The 27409-nt window shown below is 43.9% G+C and overlaps 2 protein-coding genes across 3 annotated transcripts in view; one reads left to right on the forward strand and one right to left on the reverse strand.

Annotated features, from left to right (window-relative positions):
* The window catches only part of LOC108785275 (solute carrier family 22 member 20-like), a 33559-nt gene extending 19715 nt beyond the window's left edge, over positions 1 to 13844 (reverse strand). Inside the window, exons 1-4 of the mRNA XM_018554325.1 lie at positions 13446 to 13844; positions 6632 to 6735; positions 3640 to 3794; positions 815 to 983 (exon numbers count right to left, since the gene is read on the reverse strand). Of these exons, the coding sequence (XP_018409827.1) occupies positions 815 to 983; positions 3640 to 3794; positions 6632 to 6735; positions 13446 to 13811 (794 nt within the window). The 5' untranslated portion in view covers positions 13812 to 13844. The remainder of the gene's footprint in view (positions 1 to 814; positions 984 to 3639; positions 3795 to 6631; positions 6736 to 13445) is intronic.
* Positions 13845 to 24164: 10320 nt separating this feature from the next.
* The window catches only part of POLA2 (DNA polymerase alpha 2, accessory subunit), a 41148-nt gene continuing 37903 nt past the window's right edge, over positions 24165 to 27409 (forward strand). Inside the window, exons 1-2 of one of the 2 annotated variants that reach the window (XM_018554301.1) lie at positions 24165 to 24297; positions 25720 to 25844. In XM_018554301.1, the coding sequence (XP_018409803.1) occupies positions 24216 to 24297; positions 25720 to 25844 (207 nt within the window). In that variant the 5' untranslated portion in view covers positions 24165 to 24215. The remainder of the gene's footprint in view (positions 24298 to 25719; positions 25845 to 27409) is intronic. The other variant, XM_018554302.1, reaches the window with a different exon arrangement.

Genomic DNA, 27409 nt, shown 5'->3' on the forward strand with positions numbered 1-27409 from the left:
CGGCTCTGTAATCAGGTGACCTCTAGTGGGTCCTCTGCAGGCCCCTGCGGTCTGTCCTCTACAGTGCCTGTTTAGAGGGCAGCTTCTTCCTGATCCAGCCAGCCCGAATCGCATACTAGCTGGATCAGGCAGACGCAGCCTTCTAAACAGGCATTGTAGAGGACAGACCGCAGGGGCCTGCAGAGGAACCACTAGAGGAGCGGCCGAATACAGAGCCGCGTCTGATGCCGCAGGTCAGCGGTCCCCCCCGGCCCCCCCTCGCTACAACACTGGCCGGGAGTGTCGGATGAACGGATGATCCGACACTCCGGGCGGAGAGACCAGGGGCCCGCCGCGCGCTGGATAACGATCCGGCGGCCGGCAACTTGCTGGGCCCCCCGAGAGCCTGAGGCCCCGGGCGCCCACACCGCCTGCACCGGCGGTAGTTCCGCCACTGGATGACACCTAGGACCTTGGCATGGGGGGAGGTTTGAATAGTTGTGTTAACAATCTCAAGGAAAAAGTTGGGGAAAGGTGCACGGGGGGAGGAAAGATCAGCTCAGTTTTTGAAAGGTTGAGTTCTAGGGGTCTTTGCATGGAATTCCGGCCACTAGATGGAAGCAAGGAGCATAGGCCTTGCCTCCATCTAGTGTTGGGAATGCCGCAAGAACTGCATTACTGCGAACTGTCATATGATGCGTGGAAGATTGATAAATAGACCCTTTACTTTGCGTTCAACATTTCTGCTACAAAGAATTATAATTAGTATTTCAAATTGTAGGAGATATTTTATTTTTCCAAAAGATTAATTGAGTTAGATATTAATACCTCTTACCATGAAGTCAGGAAGAAGACATAATATGGCGAAGAAATAGTGAACTGAAGCCAGCGCCATTCTCGAATCCCATAAGCAAATCCTGGTAGCAGAAGCTGTCCACAGGTAAAACTGTAGGCAAACAGTGTGCCAATTACATTCCGCCCTTTGGGTGGAGTCCATTCTAGACCTGAAAGATATTTAAAAACAAGCAAATACATAAAACACCCTGTTGTTGTGTAATACAGAACTTCAAAAAGTCATTTTAAAAAAAAACTGGTTTTAAATCTAGTTTGATTATCTGAATTCTAGTTGCCTCATATGACAAGATTAGAATTGCTGTGGAAGTGTCTGTGCTAGCCAAACATGCATAGATTTCTCTCATTCAACCCGCGGGCCCCCACCACCATTTTCACCTAGGCAAGAATGATGAGGCCCTGCTCCCCCGGCCCCCTGGGATATCTACATAATAAATCCCAGAATGCTATTATTTTTCAAGGTAAATTTTCATGAGAGTCATTTAAGATGCTAGAAAGTTTTTCATTGATCATAAAGCCATGGAGACAAGTCTTCACCTTATGAATGGGAATAGTATGCACTTCCCAAGCTACAGTTATGGTTTGTTTTGCTAACAAGCAGATGAATGTCACCAGTTTATGTTGTTGTTTATGTGTGCCCTGAGTTTGGTCATGTAGAAGGGAAATCCATGAGCTGTGCTGTATCCAAATGTTACGTAAAGTATGCAATAGTCAAACACTTTGGACCAGAAGGTAGTAACAAAGGGGCATGTCCACCAGATGTGTTGTAGAATGCCAACCTGCCAACCTTACTGCATCCCCTAAAGCAGTGGTTCTCAACCTGTGTAACCTCAGGACCGGCATTTGTCCTTGGTCATTAAGTGGTGACCCAAGTTGCATTGCAACGGAACACACGGCACTGCGGTATCGTGCATTCCGGTGCGGGCGATTGAACTGTGGGCGGGAGGTGCGTTTGGGGTGCCATTACAAGAACTGGAGTGGATCATCAGCTGGGGGTCCAGTGCTGGGCTGCTGTGCTGTAATGGAGCTCCATCCATACATGCATAGTTGGTACAACCTCTGTGCGCGCCCTGTAGAGGTTCCCTGGAGCCAGAATGTGACGTCACTCCGGTCCAGGCACCTCTACAGGGCACGTGAGGGAGCTCTAAGCAATGCACTTATGGATGGAGCTCCCTCGTGGCCATAGCTCCAGCCCACCTCAAGCTGACACTCGACGCCAGGCAGCATATTCTGAATGGCTGCTCTGCGTGAGAACTGACAGTGCTGCACTAGGAGGAGGCTAAGAGACTCTCACCTAGAAAAGTGGAAGGCACACGGCGACCCACTGAACACAGGGTCGCGACCCACTTTTGGGTCACGACCCACCAGTTGAGAACCTAGGCCCTAAAGCACTTGTTAGATGAAGGTAGGTGAACCACCCTGTATGGGGGTAAGATACCAATGGGTAAGAGCCTTATAAACTGCCTCCTGGAAAGTAATATTAGAACTCTTAGATATGTTGAGCCATATTTAAGACCAATACTCTGGTTTTAGTGGCTAGGAAATCTAGTAACCACTTGTTGATGTAGGTGTGAACTGCGGGAGAGGAAAAGGCATTGAGATAGTGACAAAGGGGCATATCCACCAGATGTGTTCTACATGGCCAACCTCACTGCATCCCCTAAAGCCTTTTTTCTCAACTGGTGGGTCGTGGCCAAAAAGTGGGTCGCAACCCTGTGTTCAGTGGGTTGCAGCATACCTTCCACTTTTCTAGGTGAAAGGCTCCTCAGCCTCCCTCTAGCACAGCAGTGTCAGTTCTTGCACCGAGCAGCCATTCAGAATATGCTGCACGTTGCCAAGTGTCAGCTTGAGGTAGGATGGGATGGGGGTATGGCTGCAAGGAGCTCCATTCATACTTGCATTGCTTACAGTTCCCTAACAAGTCCTGTAGAGGTGCCTGGACCGGAGTGAGGTCACATTCTGGCTCCCAGAACCTCTACAGGGCACACAAGGGAGCTGTACCAGCAATGCATGTATTGATGTAGCTTTATCACAGCACAGCAGACCACACTGAACCCCGGGCTGAGGATCCACTCGTAAGATAGGGAGACTGGGTGGATATTAAAAAAAGAAAATATTTTGTGTGTGTATGTGTGTGTGTGAGAATGTCTGTGAGTGTGTGAGATTGTGTATGTATGTCAGTGTTTTTAAGGACCTGTTCACACAAGCAGAGTCCCGTGTGATTAACGCGCTGTACCATGCAAACTTGCTATTGGCACCCCAAACGCACCCCCCACCCACAGTTCGATCGCCCACACCAAAACCCATGGTATCGCAATGCCATGCGTTCCAGTGCGGTGCGACTTGGGTCATGACTTAGTGACTAAGGACAAATGTGGGTCCTGAGGTTACATAGGTTGAGAACCACTGCCCTAAAGCACTTTTTAGATGATGAAGATAGGTGAGCCACCCTGGATGGGTCCATATACCAACAGGTAAGACTCTTATAGCCACTTGTTGCCATAAACTGAGAGAAAAGGCATTGAGATGGGCATATAAGAGGGTTATGTGTGCATAGGTCGTCCAGGTTAGATTATTTTTTATTTCACATTTATCTATCTATGTTAAAAAAAAAAAAAATCTAACCTGGACACATAACTTTAGGTGCTTAACACAGTTCACTGGAAATAAAGTATAGGACATAATAAATACAATAAAATAAGAATAATACTGGTATTAATTTGCAATTTATTGTCTGAAAGTAACACTGTTAAGGTTTTTTTTTTTTTATTGATCTTTTTATATACTGTACTTTAGCTAATTACTTACAAAGTGAGATGGTGTTCAGAGTAATTCCAGAGAAAGCAATCCCACATAGACATCGAAAAGTGCAATAAGTGACAAAGTTGGGGAGGAAAGCCACACATGTGCCAGATACTGCCATCATGAGATAAGAGCCAGTCAGAATAGTTTTTCTGCCAAACCTAATACAGACAAAGAAGAGTGTAAATTGTCATTTATAAAATATTCCGATCAGTAAGAGTTATGATTTTGTCTGTCTATTCCCTGCTTTCAGATAAATAAAAGTGAATACAAATATAAATTTGTTATCCAATGTTATTACCTCTTCATTATCTACTACAGCAGTATGCTTCTCAAGTTGTATATAGTACATTTAAACTGACACAGGTGGTTGCTCTACAAGAGCAGGCATAGAAGACTAGCATAGGTTGCAAAAAAACAAACAAACAAACTATTAACGCTGGTTTTACACTATTGAGTTGCAGCAACACACATGCATTCCGAATTACACAAAGCACCTGCATTGCAGAACACCACAAGGTAATGTACTCCCCGTGCTGTGCTGCATTGTGTTGCCAAAAACTGAAGAACTATTTAAGTGCGTTGTGGGGCATTGCCAGTGCATTCAAATACAAAAAAAAAAACAGATAAAAACTATGAGTTTCCTATTTACAAACAGCAGCCGGCTAGTGATCTCTCATTTAACAATGGTTGTGCCTCGGGCGTCTACATCACTAGACGACATGGTTGACATTGGATTTACATTGTGGGACATTATTTCTTTAATAAAGGACTTTGTCATAGTATGTGTGTTTATTAACAGTTCAATTTGGGGGGGAATGACCTAGCCTGATATCAGGGCCTCTAGATTCCAATATGGCCCAATTAATAGGGGCACCATGTGAGGATGAGGCCCTTGTTGCCTCAATTTTGAGACAAGGTACCTTGAAAGGTGCCTTGCATGGTAAGGTGGTGGGGGGGGGGGTCAGGTAGCATTTGTCCCATGTCAACTTTTCTTTGTCACTTTTTCAAGGGTTAAGTCGTATTGCTCCATAACTTCACATGCAGCTTTAAGGCATCGCCCAAGCATGTTATTTATTGGATTTGTGTATTTTCAATGTTGCCCTTTAAACCACATTTAAGACCCTCTCCCCGCATTTTAACATTTCTATGCATTGGAAAATGTAAAAACTAGGGATGCACAGATACTTTTCGAGTACCAGTGCAGATACTTGGCTTTTTCATGAGAACTACCAGGGTTACAGCGGTTGCAGCTGGGACCTGGCTCTGGCGCTCCACCACTGTCCTGAAATCATTAGTCTGTATTGTTTTAGAAAAACTGTCACATGACAATAAACAAAAATGTATCAGTACTCGTACTTGTAAGTACTCGGCAAGTACCAGTACTCGTACTCGCAAAACTGGTATCTGTGCATCCCTTTATTTATATTTATAAAAATAAAATCATACATTAAAACAGAGATGTACAAATCGCAGGAGCTCCGTGTGCTCCTTACAAATGACAGCTGCCTCCTAATTTTTGAATTTTTCTCTAGTCTAGTCCTGGAGCTCAGAAGTATCGGTACATGTACTCGTACTTGTACCGAGTACTGTACTTGGTATCTGTGCAACCCTAGTAAAAACTGTAGAACCAGCACACAATGATCTTCCAAAGAAATTCAAACTTTATTCCACATGCATTTATACAAAGAACAATCTCTAACGCGTTTCTGTGTTACTTATCACTTCCTGGTTCTACAGTTTTTGAGCCTATCACTCCAGAAGGGAGTAATCCGTGCACCGAGTGTGGATTGCAAGGACGCATGATAGGGGTGAGCTGTGCGCTTTGTGTTTTTAGTTTTCATAGGTAAATGTCTCCTGAGCAGTGCCCACCTACCCATGTCCTTTTGTTAACAACAAGCTTGTACATTAGCCTTGAAAATGCCATAAATAATACAAGATTTGCTCCATTAGACTTTAATACAGGTTAGCACTATGTGTGGGGATCTCCCTTCAGTTCACTGATCATTGCTTGGTTTACTCATCCCTATGTAGATGAGTTATAATCTACAACGTATATAAATCATTTATATTTCTATAGATCATAAACTAAACATTCAAAAAACATATAAAACTGATCATAGTTTTAGTTCTATAAAAAAAAAGTGCAGCGCTAAAGCTGTGACGCTAAGGTATGCAACACCTTTTTTCATACAAGAGTCACACAACTTTCACCCAGGATTTACACATTTTCCTAATGAAATTTAATTTGAAAAATATGTGAATCTTAAGTGAAAGTTGTGTAAATCTTGTTTAAAGTCATATATAAAAATACACCACTTAGTGTCTCAATACTTTAGTGCAACGTTATTTGCATTTTGAATGACAGCCCGATGCATTTTGCTGGTGCACTCTTTTGGTGCATTAGGTACCCCATTTAAATGGATGGGCTCCCTAATACTTTAACACAAGGAATAGTGCGTGTGTGCTACTGCGCCGTAATAGCGTGAATGGATCCTTAATGTTTTATTTTTGATTTATGATAATATATATTAAGTGAAATCTACTTTACTGCCACCTTCACTATGTACAGTCGTTATATCCAACATACATAAATTATAAACATTTGCACACAATGTTCACTTAAGATTCACACATTTTTCAAATTGGAAAATGTATGAATTCCTGGGTGAAAGTTGCATAATCTTGTGAGAAACAAATGTATGAAGAAATCCATAAATTGGAAATGTACCCTAAAACTGTTTATCTGTAAATGTCTTGTACTATCATATTCTAAATGCCAGGGAATGGCAAACAGAGGGGATCAGCTAGTGAGTTTTCATGCTGTTATTGTTACTTTCACTCATTGATCATTACTTGCATGTTATTTTGCAACAGGATGAAAAATCTGCCATATATACAGTATATATATAAAAGCAAACAAGAAACTATTACGAAAGTGAGCCTTTGATGTTCTTTTTGTATAGATAGGAGTGATTTGCTGTTCTTTTGCCATTACCTGTCCGATAAATTTCCAAGTATGAAGGCTCCAACCAACACTCCCGCCATATATATTGACTGAGCTACCTGCCTCATTTTACGCAGGTCACAGACCAAATCCCACTGCAAGAAAAGAGATAAAAATTCACTTTTGTAACATTATTTTTCTGGCACGTTTATGTTACATAGTTACATAGTATTTGAGGTTGAATAAAGACATAAGTCCATCAAGTCCAACCTATTGTGTGCGTGTGTGTGTGTGTGTGTGTATAGGTCCCTGAGTCATCTCATTCTTAAGAAAACCTGTACCCCTGTACTTTATGGTCTCTCAGGAAATCGTCCAAAAGCTTCTTGAATGATTCCACACTATTTGCTGAAATCACTGCTTGTGGCAGCGAGTTCCAGACCCTAACCACTCGAAATGAGAAGAACCCTCTTCGCCCCTTGTGTTGGAATTTTTTTCCTACCAATTTTAGGTGGTGGCCTCTAGTCTTTGTTACGGAATTAATCTTAAAGAGTTTGTTGCTAATGTTGCTATCACCATTGAACATCTTGTACATGAAAATCATATCCCCCCTTAATCTCCTTACTTCCAGCGTGAACATATTTAAATTTAGTAGCCGTGTCTCATAGTTCTGGTCCTCCATCCCCTTATTGCCTCTTGAACCCCGACAGGACCTCTGAACCCTGCTGCAAGTACCAGACCTCTTAAACGGACCCACACCCTGAGGCTGCGATACCACCCCTCCTACAAACCGCAAGTATAGCTCCAGTTGGAGCCTAATAGAGACTACCAAGTTTTCCATATGCATGCTTCCCTGCTAGACTGTATACAGTGATCTTAAACTCAGGACATACTTGCTGGCCTACCAACAGACCTGTTCTGGCTATTACCAGGGTACTCAAGTGCAGTATTTACTTTGCCACTACTATCACTAGGATGCTATGAGATAATAGCGTTATTAATACTTTTTGTTGTTTTCACTGGCTGTGATGCAAGAGTCTCAAACTCCCCCTTAAGACTGGGAGTGACGCCTGAGACTCACGCCTGAGAAGCCTTATTCCACATCTTGAGCGTGAGCATTTTCAGGTGATTTTGAAGTGTTTTTGCACCATGTTGTGTGTTTTTCAGACGTTTTTAGGCTTCATTTGCTTTTAAAGCAGAAGAAAAGCACTTTTCAAATTGTGGTACCAACAAGCTTGACGTACACCAATCACAACACAACATTTCACAATAGAACAAGTAGTGATGAAGGGGGGGTTGTTTTGGACCCCTGAAACGCATTGGCTACTCAATTTGAATGTCCCCCTAACCCTAATGGAATAAAGTTGTATCTGGACTATTTTAACTGAGGTGGTGCTTCAATTACAAGATCTTTTGTGTTTGCTGTCAAGCCAAGGATACTGTAAAGATCCTTTGGATTGCAGAAGCTGCCTACTCGTTAGCCAAATCACTCCTATTCACATCACTTAACTTGTGTTGGTTGAGAAACACCAATAGAATAAGCATTTGGGCCCACTCTTCCACCTATTTTAATAACAGTCACCTATTATAGTTAGCAGGGTAAATGTTATTTCACCACTCTAAAACTCTCAGTCCAGATTCCCAGAACTTCGGGAATGCCAGGTGCTGACCATATGAACTCATTTGAGCTCCAGTGACACTTGAAACCGAAGCATTGTCCAACTTTGGAATACAACAAACAGTTGCATCTCTGCTACCATCATTCAGTGAAAATTTCTTCAGATCAATACAAGTTCATGCTGCAATTATTGTCTAGGTACCACTCCTCTAACACGTTTTACCCATCACAGCTTAATCGAAGAGAATTAGGCTGCTGCTGCACAGATTTTAAATGGAGTGACTGAGTGATCAATCTTTTGTGATAGCACAATCCCACAATTTAATCATATACGAGAAACTATTATCACTTCTAAAATGGCTTGCAATTTATTGCTAATGGTAGCATTCGACCATTACACAGATTGAACAAATGCCTCTCCATTGTTTTAACTATACAAGTAGATTCATCTTGCATGATTGCACAGTGCACCAAGTGTGTATCTTTGTGTGATTGTGTCAGTTTGGGTCTTTTAAGGCTATGCATACCCATGTATATTGTGCCCATTGAGGAAGACATCTAGAAGTTTTCTGAAGCTGTCAACATCCCCAGCTGATACTGCTACCTGGGGAAGGGAGCTCCACATTTCTGCTGCTCTAACCATTAAAGAACCCCCCTGCGCAATTTTTGATTAAACTTCTTTCCTCCAACCTCGAATTGTGGCCATGTGTCCTTGTCAGGGCCGGCAGCCAGATGTAAACAAATAATTTAATTAACAAATACATTTATTCTAAGGGGAAACAGACCGGCATCCTGCAGGGTGGAGAGAAGCTTTCAGGAGGCCGAGCTGGGCAGTGTGGAGAGGAGACAGCTCAGGATGCTGAGCGGAGAGGAGTCAGCTGTCACAAGAGGTCGAGCTCTCCTCCCACACCCCTCCGCTCAGCCTCCTGTGACAGAGAGTCAGGATGGAGAGCAGAGGAGTGAGGATGGAGAGTGGGTTAAAAGCGCTCAGAGATCAGGACTAATCGCTGAGTGTTTGAAAATAACTGAGGGCATAGTATGCTTACTGTGTCCCCAGTTATGAATGCACAGGAAGTGCTCTACATCACTTCCTGTTCATTCATGATTGTGGACATAGTAACTCATACTATTTCCACAGTTTATGAATAGACAGGAGCACTCAGTATAGAGGCTACATGTTCATTCATAGCAAGGGCTGCTGTAAAAGAGATTGAGGACTCTGTGTCCTCAATCTCTTTTTCTATTTTAAAAGGGAAATATCAGAGATCTGTTTAGACCCCTGATTTTTCACACAGTGCACGTGACCACCACCTAAACAAGGGAGGGATATACCGTCCATCCAGGACCCATTCCTGGTGTCCTGTACACCCCCCCCACCCCCTCTGCCTCGACGCGTAGGTGTCTGAGGCAATGTGGGACACCCTGCAATGGACCTGGAGTCTGCGTTTTGGTGATATCTACCGGGTCTATGTTCTACCACAAATTTATATTCCTGTAGGGCTAAGAACCATCTGGTCACCCTAGCATTCGTGTTTTTATTCTGTCCCATCCAAGTCAGTGAAGCGTGGTCCGACACCAGGCAGAATTTCCTACCAAGGAGAAAGTATCGCAGAGAATCTAGAGCCCACTTTATGGCCAAACATTCTCTCTCTACCACTGCATGGTTCTTCTCTGCAGCTGTTAACTTCCTACTGAGAAAAATCCGGCGCAACCAACACAGGATCTCGGCACAAGGCCGCTTTCATTTTCAGAAAAGCTGTCTCAGCTTTTTCATGCCACTGAACCATGACCGACTTCCTACCTTTTGTCAAGTCAGCCAGCGGAACAGTAATAGAGGCAAAGTTGGGAATGAACTGTCGGTAATAACCGACTATGCCCAGGAAGGCTCAGACCTGTTTCTTAGTTACGGGGCGGGGCCAAGCCTGGATGGCTTTTACCTTGTTCATTTGGGGTTTCTCCAAACCTCTACCCACAATGTACCCCATGGCCTCCTCCATCCCGATGGCACATTTCTCAGGGTTTACCGTAAATCCTGTTCGTCTCAGGGAGTCTAAGATGCGACTCCCAGTCTGTACTAAAAATGACTATGTCATCTAGATAGACAGAGGTGTATCTTTGATGAGGGCGGAGTGTCCTATCCATCGCCCTTTGAAATGTGGCCGGAGCAGAATGTAATCCGAACGGCATTCTCTTATATTGGAAGTGACCTTCCGGTGTGGAAAATGCAGTTTTCTCCTTAGCCCCCTTAGTCAAAGGTATCTGCCAGTACCCTTTAGTGAGATCTAAGGTAGTAATATACCGGGCTGGTCCCAACCTTTCTATCAGCTCGTCTACCCGGGGCATCGGATATGCGTCAAACTTCGATACATCATTGAGTTTTCTGAAATCATTACAGAATCGCAGAGTTCCATTGGGCTTAGGTACCAGCACAATCGGGCTTGACCATTCACTCTGCGATTCCTCAATGACATCGAGTTCTAGCATTCTCTGAACTTCCTCAGACACAGCTTTCCGGTGGGCCTCAGGAATGCGGTATGGTCTTACTCTCACCTTTGTTTGCAGCTCTGTCACGATATCATGTTGAATTACATGTGTAAGGCCTGGCAACTCTGAAAAAACGTCTCTCTTGCTCTGCAAAAATTCCTTCACCTGCTGAGTCTCATGTTTTGACAGGGTGGCCCCAACAGACACTAGTTTCTTTCCTGCAGGGGGCCCTGATGTAACCTCGGCTACCGCAACTACCTGCTCCCTGCCTTGCCAATGTTTTAACAGGTTTACATGGTAGATCTGATAAGGCTTCCTCTTCCCTGGTTGATGTACTTTATAATTTACCTCACCAACCTTTTCCACCACCTCAAAGGGACCCTGCCATTTGGCCAGAAATTTACTTTCTACCATGGGTATAAGGACAGCCACCCGGTCCCCAATCTGGAACTGTCTGACCTTAGCAGACCGGTTATACACCCTGCTCTTAGCTTCTTGTGCCTTCTGCAAATGTTCTTTCACCAAAGGCATTACCTTGGTGATCCTCTCTCGCATTTGTGTGATGTACTCAACTACCGTTTTGTGTGGCAACGGCTCACTTTCCCAGGTTTCTTTGACTAGGTCAAGCAACCCCCGAGGTCTTCGCCCATATACCAACTCAAATGGGGAAAATCCCGTGGATGCTTGAGGTACCTCTCGAATGGCAAACATCAACGCTGGGAGTAAGCAGTCCCAGTCTTTGCCATCCTCTTGCACCACCCTCCTGAGCATGGATTTCAGTGTTTTATTAAACCTCTCGACCAGGCCATCCGTTTGTGGGTGATAGACGGAAGTACGCAATTGTCTAATTTGAAACAATTTGCATAAGTCCGCCATCATCTTTGACATAAATGGGGTGCCCTGGTCCGTCAACAGGTCCTTAGGAAACCCTGTTCTTGAGAATACATTAAACAGCTCCCGAGCAATTCCTTTTGAGGTGGCCTTTCTCAGAGGGACCGCCTCTGGGTACCTTGTGGCGTAATCAAGTATGACAAGGATATACTGGTGGCCGCGGGCCGATTTTACCAAGGGCCCCACTATATCCATTGCCACACGCTCAAATGGTACCTCAATAATAGGTAGGGGCACCAAGGGATTCCTGAAATGGGATACTGGGGCAGTTAGCTGACAGGTGGGACAGGAAGCACAATATCTCCTTACCTCAGCAGTTATGCCTGGCCAGTAAAACCGATCTGTTACCCGTGCCTCTGTCTTTTCAGCCCCCAGGTGATGGCAGAGCCCTCAGGTAACGGTCCATGACGACTCGTTCTACAACCTGAGGTGCAGTTAACTTATCTGACTGTAGCCATTTTGTGGCCAGTTGCAGCAGGTCATGCATCTGGGCCCGTGGTGACTGGCCGGCGCGATATCTCCAGCAGTGCATTCGGTGCGCCCGAACAACAACAGTTACCCCAAGGCGTGCCAAAATCTACCCCTTCAGCTTGGCATAGTCCTTCGCATCTGTGGCTGGCAAATCAAAATAGGCCTTTTGTGGCTCCCCGGACAGGAATGGGGCAATGAGGCCAGCCCACTGATCTTGGGGCCACCCTTCTCTCTCTGCTGTGCGTTCGAAGGTGGTCAAGAAAGCTTCCACATCATCATGGGGGGTCAGTTTTTGCAAGAAATGGCTGGCCCGCACTGTTACTGGGTTGCTAGGGGCAGCAGCCAACTGCTCTCGTCCTTGAGCTAGTTGCAGTACAGCTTCCTGCAACAGTGCCACCTGGGTTTTCATGGACTCCTGCTGAGCTCCCAGCTGTACCGTGTGGGACTGTTGGGATTGCACCAGAAGGGCCAAAGTCTGTTCCTGGCGAGCCTGAGTTTCCTCATAGCGGGTCTGGGCTTGTATATTAACCAGGGTTAACTGTTTAACAAGCTCCTCCATTGCTCCTGTGCATTTTAGAGCTTGTGCAGTTTTAACCCACGACATACCAAAGCATGCACAGTCTTTTTAAGCAGTCCAAACGACTGCTTTTCCGGCTCGGTGCCCGCTACCTCCACCAGTTGTAATATTCAGGGCGGATATGACCCGTAGCCAGCCGTATCAGACAATAAACTTTTATTTATTTCCACAAACAGTCAAAGTAAATGGCTTATATTCAGCAAACACAAGACTTCGGCTCAGCGCCTGTATACTAAGTCCCACCTCAGGGTTAGAGTCCCAGCCTCAGGGTTAGAGTCCCAGCCTGAGCACAGAGGGTTCCAGTATGGACGCAGGTGCCCCAGCAGTGTCTCGGCAGACTGTATTCCACAGCTTAACACACATAGCCATGTGTCCTGTTCCAAACACTCCACACAGCCAGACTGAATGGCTTCCTGTTCCTTTTTAACACACCCTCTGGCTGGTGGTTTAACCCTTTCATTACCAGATCTGGCTGTAGTCAGGGATGGAGGCTCTGAATACAAGGTGACTTTAACTGGACCACCACCTAAACAAGGGAGGGATATACAGTCCATCCAGGACCCATTCCTGGTGTCCTGTACAAGGTGTGTGTGTGTGTGTGTGTGTGTGTGTATGTAATCCTTCTTAAAACTTATTTGCATCCAAGACCTTTAGCAAATCAGCCACCAGTGAATATTCACTTCAATTATTCATTCATGTGCAGAAATACGTAAACAGGGATTTTCTTTTCACATGATTCCATAACTAAAGTGTATCTTCACGCATTTTATCAAATGAACATTATCAAATCTTTTATTAAACCCGCCTCATTATTTTCTATGCATTACCTCTGTGATGATAGTGGAGATGAAGATGCTCTTGTCATAGACCCAGCCATCCTTACAGGATTCAGTGTTGTTTGATGAAGTGACATTAGTCCAGAGGCCAAGTTCGGCATTCTTGAACCTTATGCAACTCTTGCTCTTCAGGTTGTCATCCACTGGTATAAATGGTGTAATATGGCTGATATTGAAAGAAACCGAAGCATTGTCCAACTCTGGAATACGACAGCGATGTACAGGTACTGCAGCTGTAAAATTCTGAAGGAAGTTATGTGAGGCCATAAAAATCATAGGAAAGAGCAACACAGCAGTATTGAGGACCTGGAAACGGCCCAACCCTCCAATGGTTTGTAGGAGGTCATTAAAACCCATTGCTACTCTTCTGAATGATGAGTTAACATCAGACAAGAACAGAACAATTCAAAAAATGATACATATAAAGGATCCTTGTAGTTTTTATCATAGGCTGCAGCTCTACTATGTGTAGTCTTCAATATTTGACTTGAAAGCCTGTAAAAAAAAAAAAAAAGAGAGCTTCTGGAGATGATCTACTACTGTGCATAAGGTCCACCCACTCACATACAGGCATACTAATTCCCATTCTCTCTAAATGTTAATACTAAATCTGGTTAAATCATAACTGACAACTTGCAGGGTTGTTGCAAAGATAGGGAAAAGGCCAAAATGGTTTAAATAGTGTATTTGCATTTATTAGTAACTCTAACTGGGGCTATCAAAATGTGGCTACAATAAGAAGTGGAAATCATTTACCATGTGTAAATTAATATGTTTGCTTTGGGTCCACTTAAAAGAGAACTATGGGGTAAGTGTTTTTCCCCATAGTTATGTTAAGAGTGACGGGAGGACATAAACTAGTGTCCCATAAACTAGCGTGACCCAAAGCTCAGTATATCGCGAGCTACAGCTCGTGGTATACTGAGACCGCCGCAGCCGGGACGGTTCCCGAGTTCCCCCCAGCTGCGTGAGTGACAGCTGGCTCTGCCTATCTAGAGGCAGAGCCAACTGTACCCACCCCTCCCGTTCCTTAAGTCAGCACTAGAGGATCGGAGCGGGGAGGGGGGGGGTCCCTGCAGAGAGTCGTGACTGACAGTCACGGCTCTCTGCAGCGACATGATCGAGAAGTGAGCTACTTCGATATGCGTTCGTTCACTTCCCGATCTATTGAGCCGACGTGTGACAGTTTCATTGTCACACGTCAGCTCGAACTATGAGGTTGATTGATTTTCCCTCACCTCACAGTTCTCCTTTAAATAAATCTTTAGACCCCATGTCTATCTCCAAGCTGCTCTGGGGTTCCCTTCAGCAGAGGCGGCTCTTTAATTAGGCAAATTAGGCGATCGCCTTAGGCCTCGCGCTCCCGAGGGCCTCGCGACCGCCTAATTTGCCCTGCCGTCACATTACCTCACAGCCAGGTAATGTCGTAAGCTCTTAGCCCTGTCGCTGTCAAACGGAGGCTCTCCGTTTGACAGCGACAGGGCTGAGAGCTTATCTGTTTCCTCGGTCCGTCCATTCGGCCAGTATGAGACCCCACAGGCCTGAGCGGGGCCTCATGTTTAGGTTTCGCCTAAGGCCTCGCAAACTCTAGAGCCGCCTCTGCCCTTCAGACACCTGCCATAATCTCAAAGATTATGGGAATTATACTCTCTTCTAGTCACAGCACCATACACCATTTCTACAGTGCTAATGGCTACCAGCTACTTATCTTATCTTAGAGGTTCCACCACAAACTTGCCAAAATCCATCTCAAATTATCCATATGGTGATGCTGCAACCCTAGCTATTCCTCCTAAATTATATCTAACCCCAGAACAAAAATTAAATACAACCCCAATTCCAAAAAAGTTGGCCCGCTGTGTAAGGCCTTGTTCACGCCGAAAGCGGGTGCGTTCCAGAGCGGTAGCTGCGCGATCACTCAGAAAACTTTGGCAGCGTTCCGTTCCACTGCAAACGCAAAAAATAGGGCTTGCTCTTTTTTTGTGTTTGCAGTGGAACGGAATGCTGGCAAAGTTTTGCCACGCGTCCGATCGCACTGCGGGCAGGGGGGCGTGAAAGCGGTGCCATTGAATTCAATGCACCGCCACGCCCCCTCCTGCCCAAAAACGTGGGGAGAAGTTTCTCATCGATCGCGGTTCATTCCACCAGATACTGCTCTGGAACGCACACGCCCTCTGGGTTTAGACAAGCCTTAAAATCAACATAAAAACAGAATGCAATGATTTGCAAATCTCATAAACCCGTATTTTATTCACAATAGAAAATATATAAAATGTTTAAACTGAGAACATTACCATTTTAAGAAAAATATAATGTCATTTTGGAAATTGATGGCAGCAACATGTCTCAAAAAAAAGGACAGGGCCATAATTTCTATGGTGTAGCATCCCCTCTTCTTTTAACAACACTCTGTAAATGTCTGGAAACTGAGACCAGTTGCTGAAGTTTTGAGAGAGGAATGTTGTCCCATTCTTGCCTGATATAGGATTCTAACTGTTCAACAGTCCTTGGTCTTCTTTGTCGTATTTTTCGTTTCAAGATGCACCAAATATTTTCAATTTGTGAAAGGTCTGGACTGCAGGAAGGAGAGTTAAGCACCCGAACTCTTCTACTACAGAGCTATTCTGTTGTCATAGATGCAGTTTAGCATTGTCCTGATGAAATATGCAAGGCCTTCCCAGAAAAAGATGTCGTCTGGGAGGTAGCATAGGCCGCTCCAAAACCTGGATATCTCTTATAGCATTGATGGTGCCTTTCAAGATAAGCAAACTGCCCATTCTATACAAACCAATGAACCCCCATGCAATCAAGGATGCAGGCTCTTGAACTGAGCGCTGATAACAAGCTGGAAGGTGCCTCATCTTTTTAGTACGGAGGATGTGGCACCCATGGTTGCCAGAGCAAATGCCATATTTGGATTCGTCTGACCACAGAATAGTTTTCCACTTTACAACAGACCATTTTAAATGAGCTTTAGCTTAGAGGAGACAGCGGCCTTTCTGGATCATGTTCAGATATGGCTTCTTCTTTGCATGATAGAGCTTTTACTTGCATTTTTGGATGGCATGGCAAACTGTGTTCACAGTCATTTTTGGAAGTATTCCTGAGCCCATGCAGTGATGTCCATCATAAAATCATGCCTGTATTTAATGCAGTGGTCTGTGGGCCCGAAGATCACAGCATCCATATTGTGTTTCGGCCCTGTCCCTGGCGCACTGGGATTTCTCCAGATCCTCTGAATCTTTTGATGATATTATGTACTGTAGATGACAATATATTTAAAGTCTTTGCATTTTTACATTGAGGAACATTATTCCAAAATTGTTCAACAATTTTAGATGCAGCTTTTCACAGAACCTCTGCACATCTTTACTTCCGAGACACTGACTCTTTAAGATGCTCTTTTTATACCCAATCATGTGACTGACCTGTTGCCAATGAACCTAATTAGTTGAAAAATGTTCTTCCAGCTCTTCCTTGTTAGTACCACTTGGTACATTTTCTCAGTTTAAGCATTTGATATGTTTTCTATTTTCTATTGTGTGTAAAATATGGGTTTATGAGATTTGCAAATCATTGCATTTAGTTTTTATGTCGATTTTAGACAGCGTCCCAACTTTTCTGGAATTGGGGTTGTAGAAAATTTCAACAAACACTCACTTTATTTTACAATCCATTATATTAAAATGGGTGTTTTAACATTTTCTACCAAAGTTCAACCTTAACTATATGCCGATTATGTATTACAATGATAACTGGGCTCTTAACCTTTTGCGACTCCATATGAAAACATATGGGGAGTTGCAAACAACTCTGACTTTATTTTACAATCCCTTCTTTTAGTACAGATATTTTAACACTTTTCAACCAACGTTCACCTTTAACACAATACCGATTACGCATTATATGTGCAGTGTTAACTGGTCTCTTAATTTTTTTGTGACCTTCTAAGCTTATATCATTATATATTTCGAACAGTCTGATGCCTGTTTAGAATTTAAAGCAGAACTCCAGACAAATTTTGGAACCAACGCAGAAAGGCTAAAAATGTTGTGAATTGCAATGGAAATGCACATTTCAGGAACAGGTTCAAAGCACAGGGTAACAGCTGAAGACCACCTATAAATGCCCTAACTCTAGAGCCAAGACTGGAATTAGGCATGCTTGCCCATGTGTCTGCATGAATTAGCATGCTCACGTAAATTTGACTGCCCGTGCAAACGTGAATGTACATGCAACTGGCTAGCATTGACTTCTTCTGCCTTCCTGACTACCATGTTTTTGTTGCTCCATCTCTTCTGGGGAGGTTTGGAAATTATGGGAAGCTGACTAATGCGGTCACAGAAATCAATAAAAACCTAATAAAGACTAAAATCTTTTGCGCTATAAAAAAACTGGTGGGAGTACAGTCCTCCAATTGAGGATGCTTGCAGCTAAAACATTAAAGTAGTACCTGTATGTGTATCATAACATTGAGATCTTGTGACTATGAATTATATTTGGAGTTTGGTCTTAAAACATCTCAAGGGAGGAAAATGCCTCCCCAAGATCTCCTGAGATTACAGATGAGATGTCCCAGCAATATTCTGCTGATGTAACCTTCCCAGGATGCAATATGATTTTAAATCAGCATGCAGAGCTGCACACTGATTTGATATTCAGTGAAAGGGGGTAAAAGTCCACTTTAACTGTTTGCCGGCCGTTGTAATTAAACGGCCGGCAGCTTCTTGGATGTAACAGGCCTGTTAGCCCTGCCCACTCGCCTGCAGGAAGCTGTCAAAATTCAAAAAAAGGCAGCGATGCCTGCTTACATACAAGCGATCCGCCGGCTATAGAGCCGACGGAATGCTTGTGTGAGGTGCCGATCAGTGCGCCCCCCTGGTCCTGAGCTCTGCTCTGCCAGGGCAGGCCTGGACCAGCACTGCAACTTTGTGACAGGAGATCAGTGCACAATCTCCCTCCGAACTCCTCTCTGATTTAGAATGCGGAAGTGATGTATATTACATCACTTCGGAATTCTGCTGTCACTCTCCGGCTACAGAAGATTGAGAGAAGCTGGTGAAGCAGATCTCTGCTTCATCAGCTTCTTTGGGGGTCCCTAGGTGACATTAGGGCCCCTGATGTCTCCATAAGGAGGACCTGTCATATCCTCTTTGCTATCACATAGGGGGAGTCTTAGTTCCCTATGTGATGATAATAAAGTTAAGTAGAACAAAACAAAGTAAAAAAACTAAAAAGTTCCAAAAAAAACAAACACACAAATTTATTTAAAGTCCCCAGTCCCACATACACACGCGCAAACATGCGTCGGGTGCACAAATGTGCGAAAAGGACTATTGCGCCCATTACGCCGCACATGTTGCATATCACTGTGAACATGAGGGCAATAATTTTAGGGCCCTCAATCACTGATAACACTAAATTGATGAGCGGTAAAAGCTTTTAAAGCGTCGCCTATGACCAATTTTGGGTATGGTATTTTATTGCGATTTCGCAGGCATAAGCAATTTTAAAGCTTGACATGTTTGGTGTCTATAGTCCCGACGTGACCTGGTCTTTTATGTTTTACCAAAAATATGGATAAGAATAAATGTTTTTTAACATGACGTAGGGAAAACAGTATATTTTTCAAAATTTACGGTACTTTTTTCATTATATAGTAAAAAATAAAAAACTCCAGTGGTGATTAAATACCACCAAAAGGAAAGCTCTATCTGTCTCCAAAAAATGGTATGATATTCATTTCAGTACAGCGTTGTATGACGTAATAAATGTCAAAGTACCGCAGTGCTGAATAATGAAAAATGGCCTGGACAGGAAGGGGGTGTAAACACCCTGGTCTTCAAGTGGTTTAAGGAAAACTTTTTCCATTTTTTCAGTCTGCATAGTCTGCATAATTAAAAAAATAGCTAAGGGGAAGGAGAGAGTTAATTACAGTAAATTAGGGTCACTAAGGACTTAAACAATGTAGTAAATAAAATCTAGTATGTGTGTATATGTATATACTGTAATATTCAGAGCAGTCATGACCGATAGCCAGCCGTGTTAGTAAAATAAAAGTCTATATTTCTCTCAAAAATTTTCCAACAGAAAAAGCTTTGCTTCAGCAAACAAAACAAATGCACAGAAAACTCCTCTTCAATAGAACAGAAAGTCCAGATCACCGTCTGTATACATACTGTATGTCCCGTACACTTAGCCATGTCCTGCTCCAAAAACACCTCACAGACAGTGCAAGCTGGCTTGCTAGAACACCCTAAAGGCTGGCCCTGAGTAGCCCCGATGGAATCCAATCACAATGTTTTGGGGGACGTGTGTGAACAAAAAACTGTGTCTGAATAACGAGTTTGTGCAAAATACTTTTATTGCAATGGTGGGCTGGTGACCTAATTGTTGCAGCCCTATGAATATATTCATTTCTATCTCTTCCTCAAATAATGAAACATGCATTTTATTCCCAGTCACATCAAATATGCCTTGGTTCTCGTTTCCCCCCTGTACAGTAGAAATTGCACTAATGGCAGAGTTTAGCACTGAATCCTCCTCCAGTTTGTTTAGAACTGTGCAGCCGAAGTGTTCAGTGAAGCTGCTGCAGCGAACTGAAGCCCTGCACAACAACTACCCAGATAGCAAGCAATTGAGCTACAAGTTTGAAAATGACTTGCTAAACTATTGCAGACTTGCCAAGCTTCACAATTTTGTTGCACAATTACAGCAAGTCTGCATTGCAAGTCTCCAGACCAGCGAGCTTGCAGAGCTCTTGCTAAGACCGGCAGGACTCTTGCGGTAGACTTGCCAAGCAAATTTGCTACAAATTCAAAAAGTGTCAACTAGAACTTGTGCTGCAAGTCTACAACTTGCCAGGAATAAGTGCAGCAAGTTAACAAAAATTACAATTTCACCCTGCCACAAGTTTGTAGCAAGTTATCCTTGCTATCTGGGAACTCAGCGATTGAGTAAGGAACTGAACACTGGTCTTCAGCGTTTTGACGCGCTTAGCTGCAAGTAACAAAACGCCTCGGTGTGAACGGGGACTGATGGTCAGCGGGGTACGGCTAGGGCACTTTTTCTCCTAATGAGGAGGGTACAATTTCCTTTCTTTGGACGCCAGGTTGCTTTTCCTGTCCCTCCAATACTGTGCCATTCTTCCATCCCTCCAATGCTGGGCTGTCTTCCTGCTCCTCTGACGCCAAAGCATTTTTGCATCTGGCATTCACCGTCCCCACCGATATTGGGGCGTTTTCTTTATTCCCACTGACAACAGACAAACTACCTGAGGAACAGCTGCCCGGCAGCCCTCAAACTCTAGTGAGATACCAACTTGTACTATACACAGGCCGAGGACAGTCACACTCTCTGTGTGTGAAACCATTGGCACTCAGGTAAAGTTGTATACAATCCGCTATCTCCCGCCTCTCCCCATCTGTGTTCACTGACAAGCGCTACCACAGCAATTCCTCCCAGAGAAGCTCGCATCACGTGACTTCTGCAGCTACGTCATCACTCCGTACCAGACAGCTGTCTACGGTTCTCTGTTTCCAGCTCTGTGATTGGCTGGATGTGGGGACACAGTTCGTAGCTGTGGACCGCGCCATCCTATAGAGCGCGGGAAATTCCATTCCCGGCACCGAGCAGCGCTGATTGTCGTATTGTGTAATGTATGTGCGCAGCTGGCGGCTATCCTTCCTATAGACTCTACAGAGGATATCGGTCTGGAGTTCCGAAGCAGCTCGGCCTTAGCCAGAGGTTTGTTGCTCAGCGCCTGTTCACATGTAGGGCTGCATGTATTGTGTGATGGGATGTCTCAGCACTGGTTAGCTAAATGGTTTTTCATTAATCCCCCTCCCCCTGGTAAACTGGAAGGCTGCCATTTCTGATCTATCCTGAAAATGCTAGTTGCTTGGCACTCATGCTGATCACTTGGTTTTAAAGGAGAGCTCCAGGAAGTGTCGGAAAGGACTGTGGGTGGTATGTGTGATGTCTTCTCTCTGAAAACTGAGATCAGCTGTACGTCCAGCTGACAGCTCCCAGTCTCTGCACATGCCTGTATTTGACTCATCCAGCCCCATAGACTATTATTACCTTGACCTGTGTAATTCAGAAAATGCACGAGGATCAGAAGCAGTCATTTGACTGTAATGCTGCACTGGCATCTTGGCAAGGACAGCAGAGATTTAAAGTATTATTAAACACTCAAACGTGTATACATTGCCAGCAAAGTATTCCTTTACATTTTTGCCCAAGCATTTACAGTCATATTTCTGAACAGCTCCAACTCTCTCAGTACAGCTCCCCTGAACTTCTGTCCAGTACAAGATCACAAGGGACAGTGCTGTTTCCAGCAGCTCTCCCCATCATCTACTAGCTTGGAGGAAGGAGGAGCAAGGCAGCAATGCCTGTTTACATACAAGCGATCTGCCGGCTATGGAGCTGGCGGATTGATTGTATGGGGTGCTGATCCGTCTGGCCCCCCTCCCTTCACGGCCCCCCTCCTGCTGTCACGCTGGTCCTGGGCTCCGCTGTGCCTGGTGCGAGCCTGGGACCAGCATAGCGGCTCTGTGACAGTGGATCAGAGGGAGATCAGTACACGATCTCCCTCCGGTCCCCTCTCCGCTGTCAGAATGCGGAAGTGATGTATATTACATCACTTCTGCATTCTGCTGTCACTCTCCAGCTTCAGATGCTGGAGAGAAGCTGATGAAGCAGATCTCTGCTTCATCAGCTTCTCTGGGGGTCCCTAGGTGACATTAGGGGTCTTGGAGACCTCTGATGTCTCCATAAAGAGGACCTGTCACATCCTCTTTGCTATCACATAGGGGGGGTTCTTAGCCCCCTATGTTATAGCAATAAAGTGAAGTGAAAAAAAAATAATGAAATTTTCCCAAAAAAACATTTAAAGTTACACATAAAAAAAGAATCCCCCCCCCCCCCACAACAATATCAGCAACAATATATTTTATCAAAAAATTGGGTAATAATTGTTTCCTAACATAATGGGGGGAAAAAACATAAAAAAAATAAATACATTTCAGTAAATGTTCCTAAATATAGTAAAAGAAACCCCAGTGGTGATTAAATACCACCAAAAGATAGCTCTATGAGTCCCCAAAAAATGGTATAAAATTATTTTCAGTACAGCGTTGCATGATTGAATAAATGTCAGTCAAAGTACCACAGCGCTGAATACTGAAAAATGGCCTGGACAGGAAGGGGGTGTAAACACCTGGTCAGCAAGCGGTTAAACCAAAACCCAGTTACATTGATTACACATGAAAGAGCGGGTGCTTAGTCTTAAGGCCAGTATCCTGTAGTAAGTGGCCTTTCACACCAGCAATGCTCACTAAGAGCATGTACCTCTGCCAGGCTTTCTGTTGATACTTCCTGGAGTTCTCCTTTAATTATTTCTGAGGTACTAGCGTAGAACTAATGTGCAGATCAGGAGTTGTTAGTTCACGGTGCACATACCTGCTCAGGTCTCATTGGACTCTGGAGCTTTATCCATTCAGATCAACCTGAAATATGGCTGTGGCACACAAAAGATGCTGCTACCTTCAGGCGCCCGGGTGCAATGCTCCTCTGCAATCCCAGTATATCCATAACTTCTGCTTTAGCTGATGATGCGCACACAAATACACACACACACACCAGTCACTTTATTAGGTACACCTTGCTAGTACCGGGTTGGACCCCTTTTGCCTTCAGAACTGCCTTAATTCTTCGTGCCATAGATTCAACAAAGTGTCTGAAATATTCCTCAGAGATTATGGTCCATGTTGACATGATAGCATTACGGGCCCAAAGTTTGCCAAGAACATGTCCCCCACACCATTACACCACCACCAGCCTGAACCATTGATACAAGTCAGGAGGGATCCATGCTTTTCATGTTGTTTACGCCAAATTCTGACCCGACCATCTGAATGTCGCAGTTGAAATCGAGACTCATCAGACCAGGCAACGTTTTTCCAATCTTCTATTGTCCTTTTGGTGAGAATTGTAGCCTCTGTTTCCTGTTCCTAGCTGACAGGAGTGGCACCCGGTGTGGTCTTCTGCTGTTGTAGCCCATCTGATTCAAGGTTCGACGTGTTGTGCTTTCAGAGATGGTAGTCTGCATACTTTGGTTGTAACGAGTGGTTATTTGAGTTACTGTTGCCTTTCTATCATCTCGAACCAGTCAGCCCATTCTCATCTGACATCAACAAGGCATTTTCGTCCACACAACTTCCGCTCCCTGGATATTTTCTCTTTTTTTGGACCATTCTCTGTAAACCCGAGAGGTGGTTGTGTATGAAAATCCCAGTAGATCAGCAGTTGCTGAAATACTCAGACCAGCCCATCTGGCACCAACAACCATGCTACGTTCAAAGTCACTTAAATCACCTTTCTTCCCCATTCTGATGCCCGGTTTAACTTCAGCAAGTCGTCTTCACCACGTCTAGATGCCCAAAGCCCAAATGCATTGAGTTGCTGCCATGTGATTGGCTGATTAGCAATTTGTGTTACCAAGCAATTGAACAGGTGTACCTAATAAAGTGGCCGATGTGTGCTTATTTATTTATATATTATATTATAACAAATTTTTATTATTTTTTTTTTTTTAAGTAAGGTTGTTTCTCTGACGATTTGCAGACCGACCCTTGAAGTCTGCTGTTTGACACATCCATTTGTCCACTGACAGTTGCACTTCTCTTGGTTTTGGCATATAGGCGTAATCCTGGACACGAGAACCAACATCTCATCTGGGTTTAATAGTGTGGCATCATGCCTGTGTCTGTGAAGAGTATACAGGAGGAGCTTATGGTCTTTGGAGTCGATTTTGAGGATAATGAAGTCCCAGATAAATGTAGGTATTGCTGTCAAAATTATGAAGCTACAAAAAGTATATGTAGGATGGTTCATGGCAGATGAGGAAGGAATAACAGAATCCTTTAACCGTGTTGATAACTCTGCATTTCTCTCTTCTTCACTGCTCCTTGGGCGGCTAACTGATAGCAGGTCTCTGGCTTCGCTAGTGCAGGGGGTTAGTGCAAAACCCAGTACAGCCAAACCCACGCAAAACTGTGACTGACAACACCCCCTGGCTTGGCCCAGTCAGTTGCACATAAGCTTTCCCCGCCCCGTGAGACGTAGCTGCAGGGTGGGGAAACCGCAACTGATTGTGGGTAGGCTGTCATTCACTGGTTCATGTGGGCTTGGATTCGCACCGAGCCCCTGCACGTCGCTGGTCTTCAGCAAGTAGTCTCACAATCGGCTGTGCCTTCTCAAACCTCTCTTCCTCCACCAGTACACTTAAGGGGTGAGGTACTTAACACATAATGCATATATTTCTATGCACATACTGTATGTTATATGTATTATCGCACTGTGCATTTTCTTTACCAAACACGTAGTTGCTGCGATGGGCTCCGGTCAACAAACCTTGTTCCTCGGCATCCAACCACACGAGATCCTCAGCTGCACTGTCAAGAGAGTGTAAAAAAAAAAACCCCTCAAAAATAATATCTTATTGAAATGTATTAATATCTTCCATATCCAATACTCCTTAAATTCCTACAACTTAGTTTTATCTTTTTAACTTTAAAACAAAAGGACTGTATGCATTAGGATAATACATGGAAAGGTACTTCATAGTACAGGATGTTATGGGGAAGATCTTGAGCATTGCTGGGCAGTCCTTGAAGAAGTCAGATGAAGTGTATCAAATGATGTCGGCTTTGCTCACCTTTTTTATTGTGTTTTCAATGTGGTTTTAATAAACTTCTTTTATTTAATTATTTTTCTTCGTTACACTCCCTTTTGGTCATTGCCTGAAAGATGACTTTAATGTTTCTTGGTTCAGTTTAATTCTTTCTATGTCACTTGCAACCCCACTGAGCAATGAATCAGCAGTGTAATGATGTGGAATCATTGCTCAATGTAAAGGCTGCAGAAGGACATTTAATTGTGGAAAGTTTAAAGCTTTACCAGAAAGAAGTTGTCACCACACAGGAGGGCGGTGGGTGAGCAGAATTACAGCTTGGTGGGTAAAACAGTTCACATATATGGTGTATTTACATATCGTGCATTTAGCAGGTTGCTTGGTGTCCAGCTTATTCACATTGTCTGCCATGCTGCTATCTAGCTCTTATGTTGTTATTATGAAGCTTAGAAGTTAAGGAGATTACACTGTTGGATAATCTGTAATGATTAAAACAGTGAAATGGTATGTATCAAACAAACTGACTATTACAGCACCTGACTTTAACTTTTCTTTTTACTTATTTAGTGGTAGAACTGTGCTCTCTACATCGGCTCAGTGAGGAAGGGATTGTCAACGAATGGATGGCCTTCAGTGCAACACGACTTTTGGAACATCTGACGGTCAGCAATCTAAATCTGTTGGAGCATGAGGTGTGTTATGAAGCTGTAGTGAGGAGTGCACCTATGTAAAACCCAAGGATAAGGCCTTGTTTAGACGGGCAGCTGATGGACAGTAAAATCATGCAGTTTATCTGTCCTCACCCTCTACAATATTAGCATTGAGGCCAGACAGTTCTGTATGCATTGCAGTGGGCACAATGCTTCGCTCCATGGTGCAGCAAATATGATACAGCATGTTGCCCATCTAAATAAGAACTCGGATGAGAAGTAGGGATGCACCAATATTTCGGCCGCCGAAACATATCGGCCAAAAATGGCACTATTGGCAAAATGCTAGTGGTGCGGGAGGAGAGCGCTGTGAGCGGCCAGTGTCTCTTCCCGCAACGCTCAGCCTCCTGTGACAGATCAGGAAAGTGGGGGCGGAGAAAGCTGTCACTGGAGGCCGGCTAGTGGTGCGGGGGAGGAGTCAGCTGTCGGATCGAGATCTCCACCCTGCACCGCTCCCTCAGCTTCCTGTCACAGCCGATCCAGGATGGAGAGCGGGTACAAGGACAGAGTATGTTTACTGTGTCCTCAACTATAAATGAATGGGAAGTGATCTACATCACTTCCTGCTCATTCATGATTGTGGACACAGTAAACATACTATCTCCAAATTATGAATGAACATGAACACTCAGTATAGAGGATTCCTGTTCATTTATTACAGGGTCTGCAGAATAAGAGATTGAGGGCTGTGTTCCCAATCTCTTTTTCTATTTTAAAAGGGAAATATCAGGGTCTGTTTAGACACCTAATATTTCACCAAAGCCCCCAACAATCAAGTAAAACATTTAATAAAAATAAATAAATAAAATATAAAAAATTGAAACGTTTTTATTAAAAAAATAAAATATTTAAAAGAAAATTAAAAGTTAGGAAAAAAACTTTCGGTTTCAGCCTGACATTTGTTTTCATTTTGGTTTTGAAATTTTCGTTTCGGTGCATTCATCTCATGCTTTTTTCCCCCACTTCAGTTGTATTCAGATATGATATACTGAGGAAGTGGAAAGGTAAATCCATGACGGTACACTTTTTTGTTTTTTCATGTGCATCCTTAAAGCGCTCACCATGTGTGCTAATATCTTCAAACATCAAAGTGTAATTAAACCCTTGTGGTTTTTTGCATGTATCTACTGCTAGCAAAAAAAAAGCTACTAAAAAGGTTAAAACTAATCTGTGTCTCCGCCGCGTGCTCCAGTCTGCAGCTCTGAAGATACTCGGGTGGCCGCAAAGGATCATGGGGTGGGTGCATGCGCAGTAGAGATCTTCGGCCGGGAGAAGAGGAGAGACACAGTGTAAGTCGATGCAGGCAGCCCGGCAACGTGCACGCCCACAGACACCGTGAGGCACGGCAGCCTGCGCTGGATCAGAGACCGGCACCAGCGCTGGAGAAACTGCTGGAAACTACTGGAAAGAAGAAGATGATTGGATCAAGAGGCATCATTTTAAGGTAAGTCCTTCCGCTAGCATTGGGGGAATTATCCTTTAATGTCACTTCAATAAGTGTGATACTAATACATATATGTATGTATGTGTGTGTGTATATATATATA

The sequence above is a fragment of the Nanorana parkeri genome, unplaced genomic scaffold, assembly GCF_000935625.1.
Source record: "Nanorana parkeri isolate BGI_ZX_2015 unplaced genomic scaffold, ASM93562v1 scaffold153, whole genome shotgun sequence".
Taxonomy (NCBI): Eukaryota; Metazoa; Chordata; class Amphibia; order Anura; family Dicroglossidae; genus Nanorana; species Nanorana parkeri.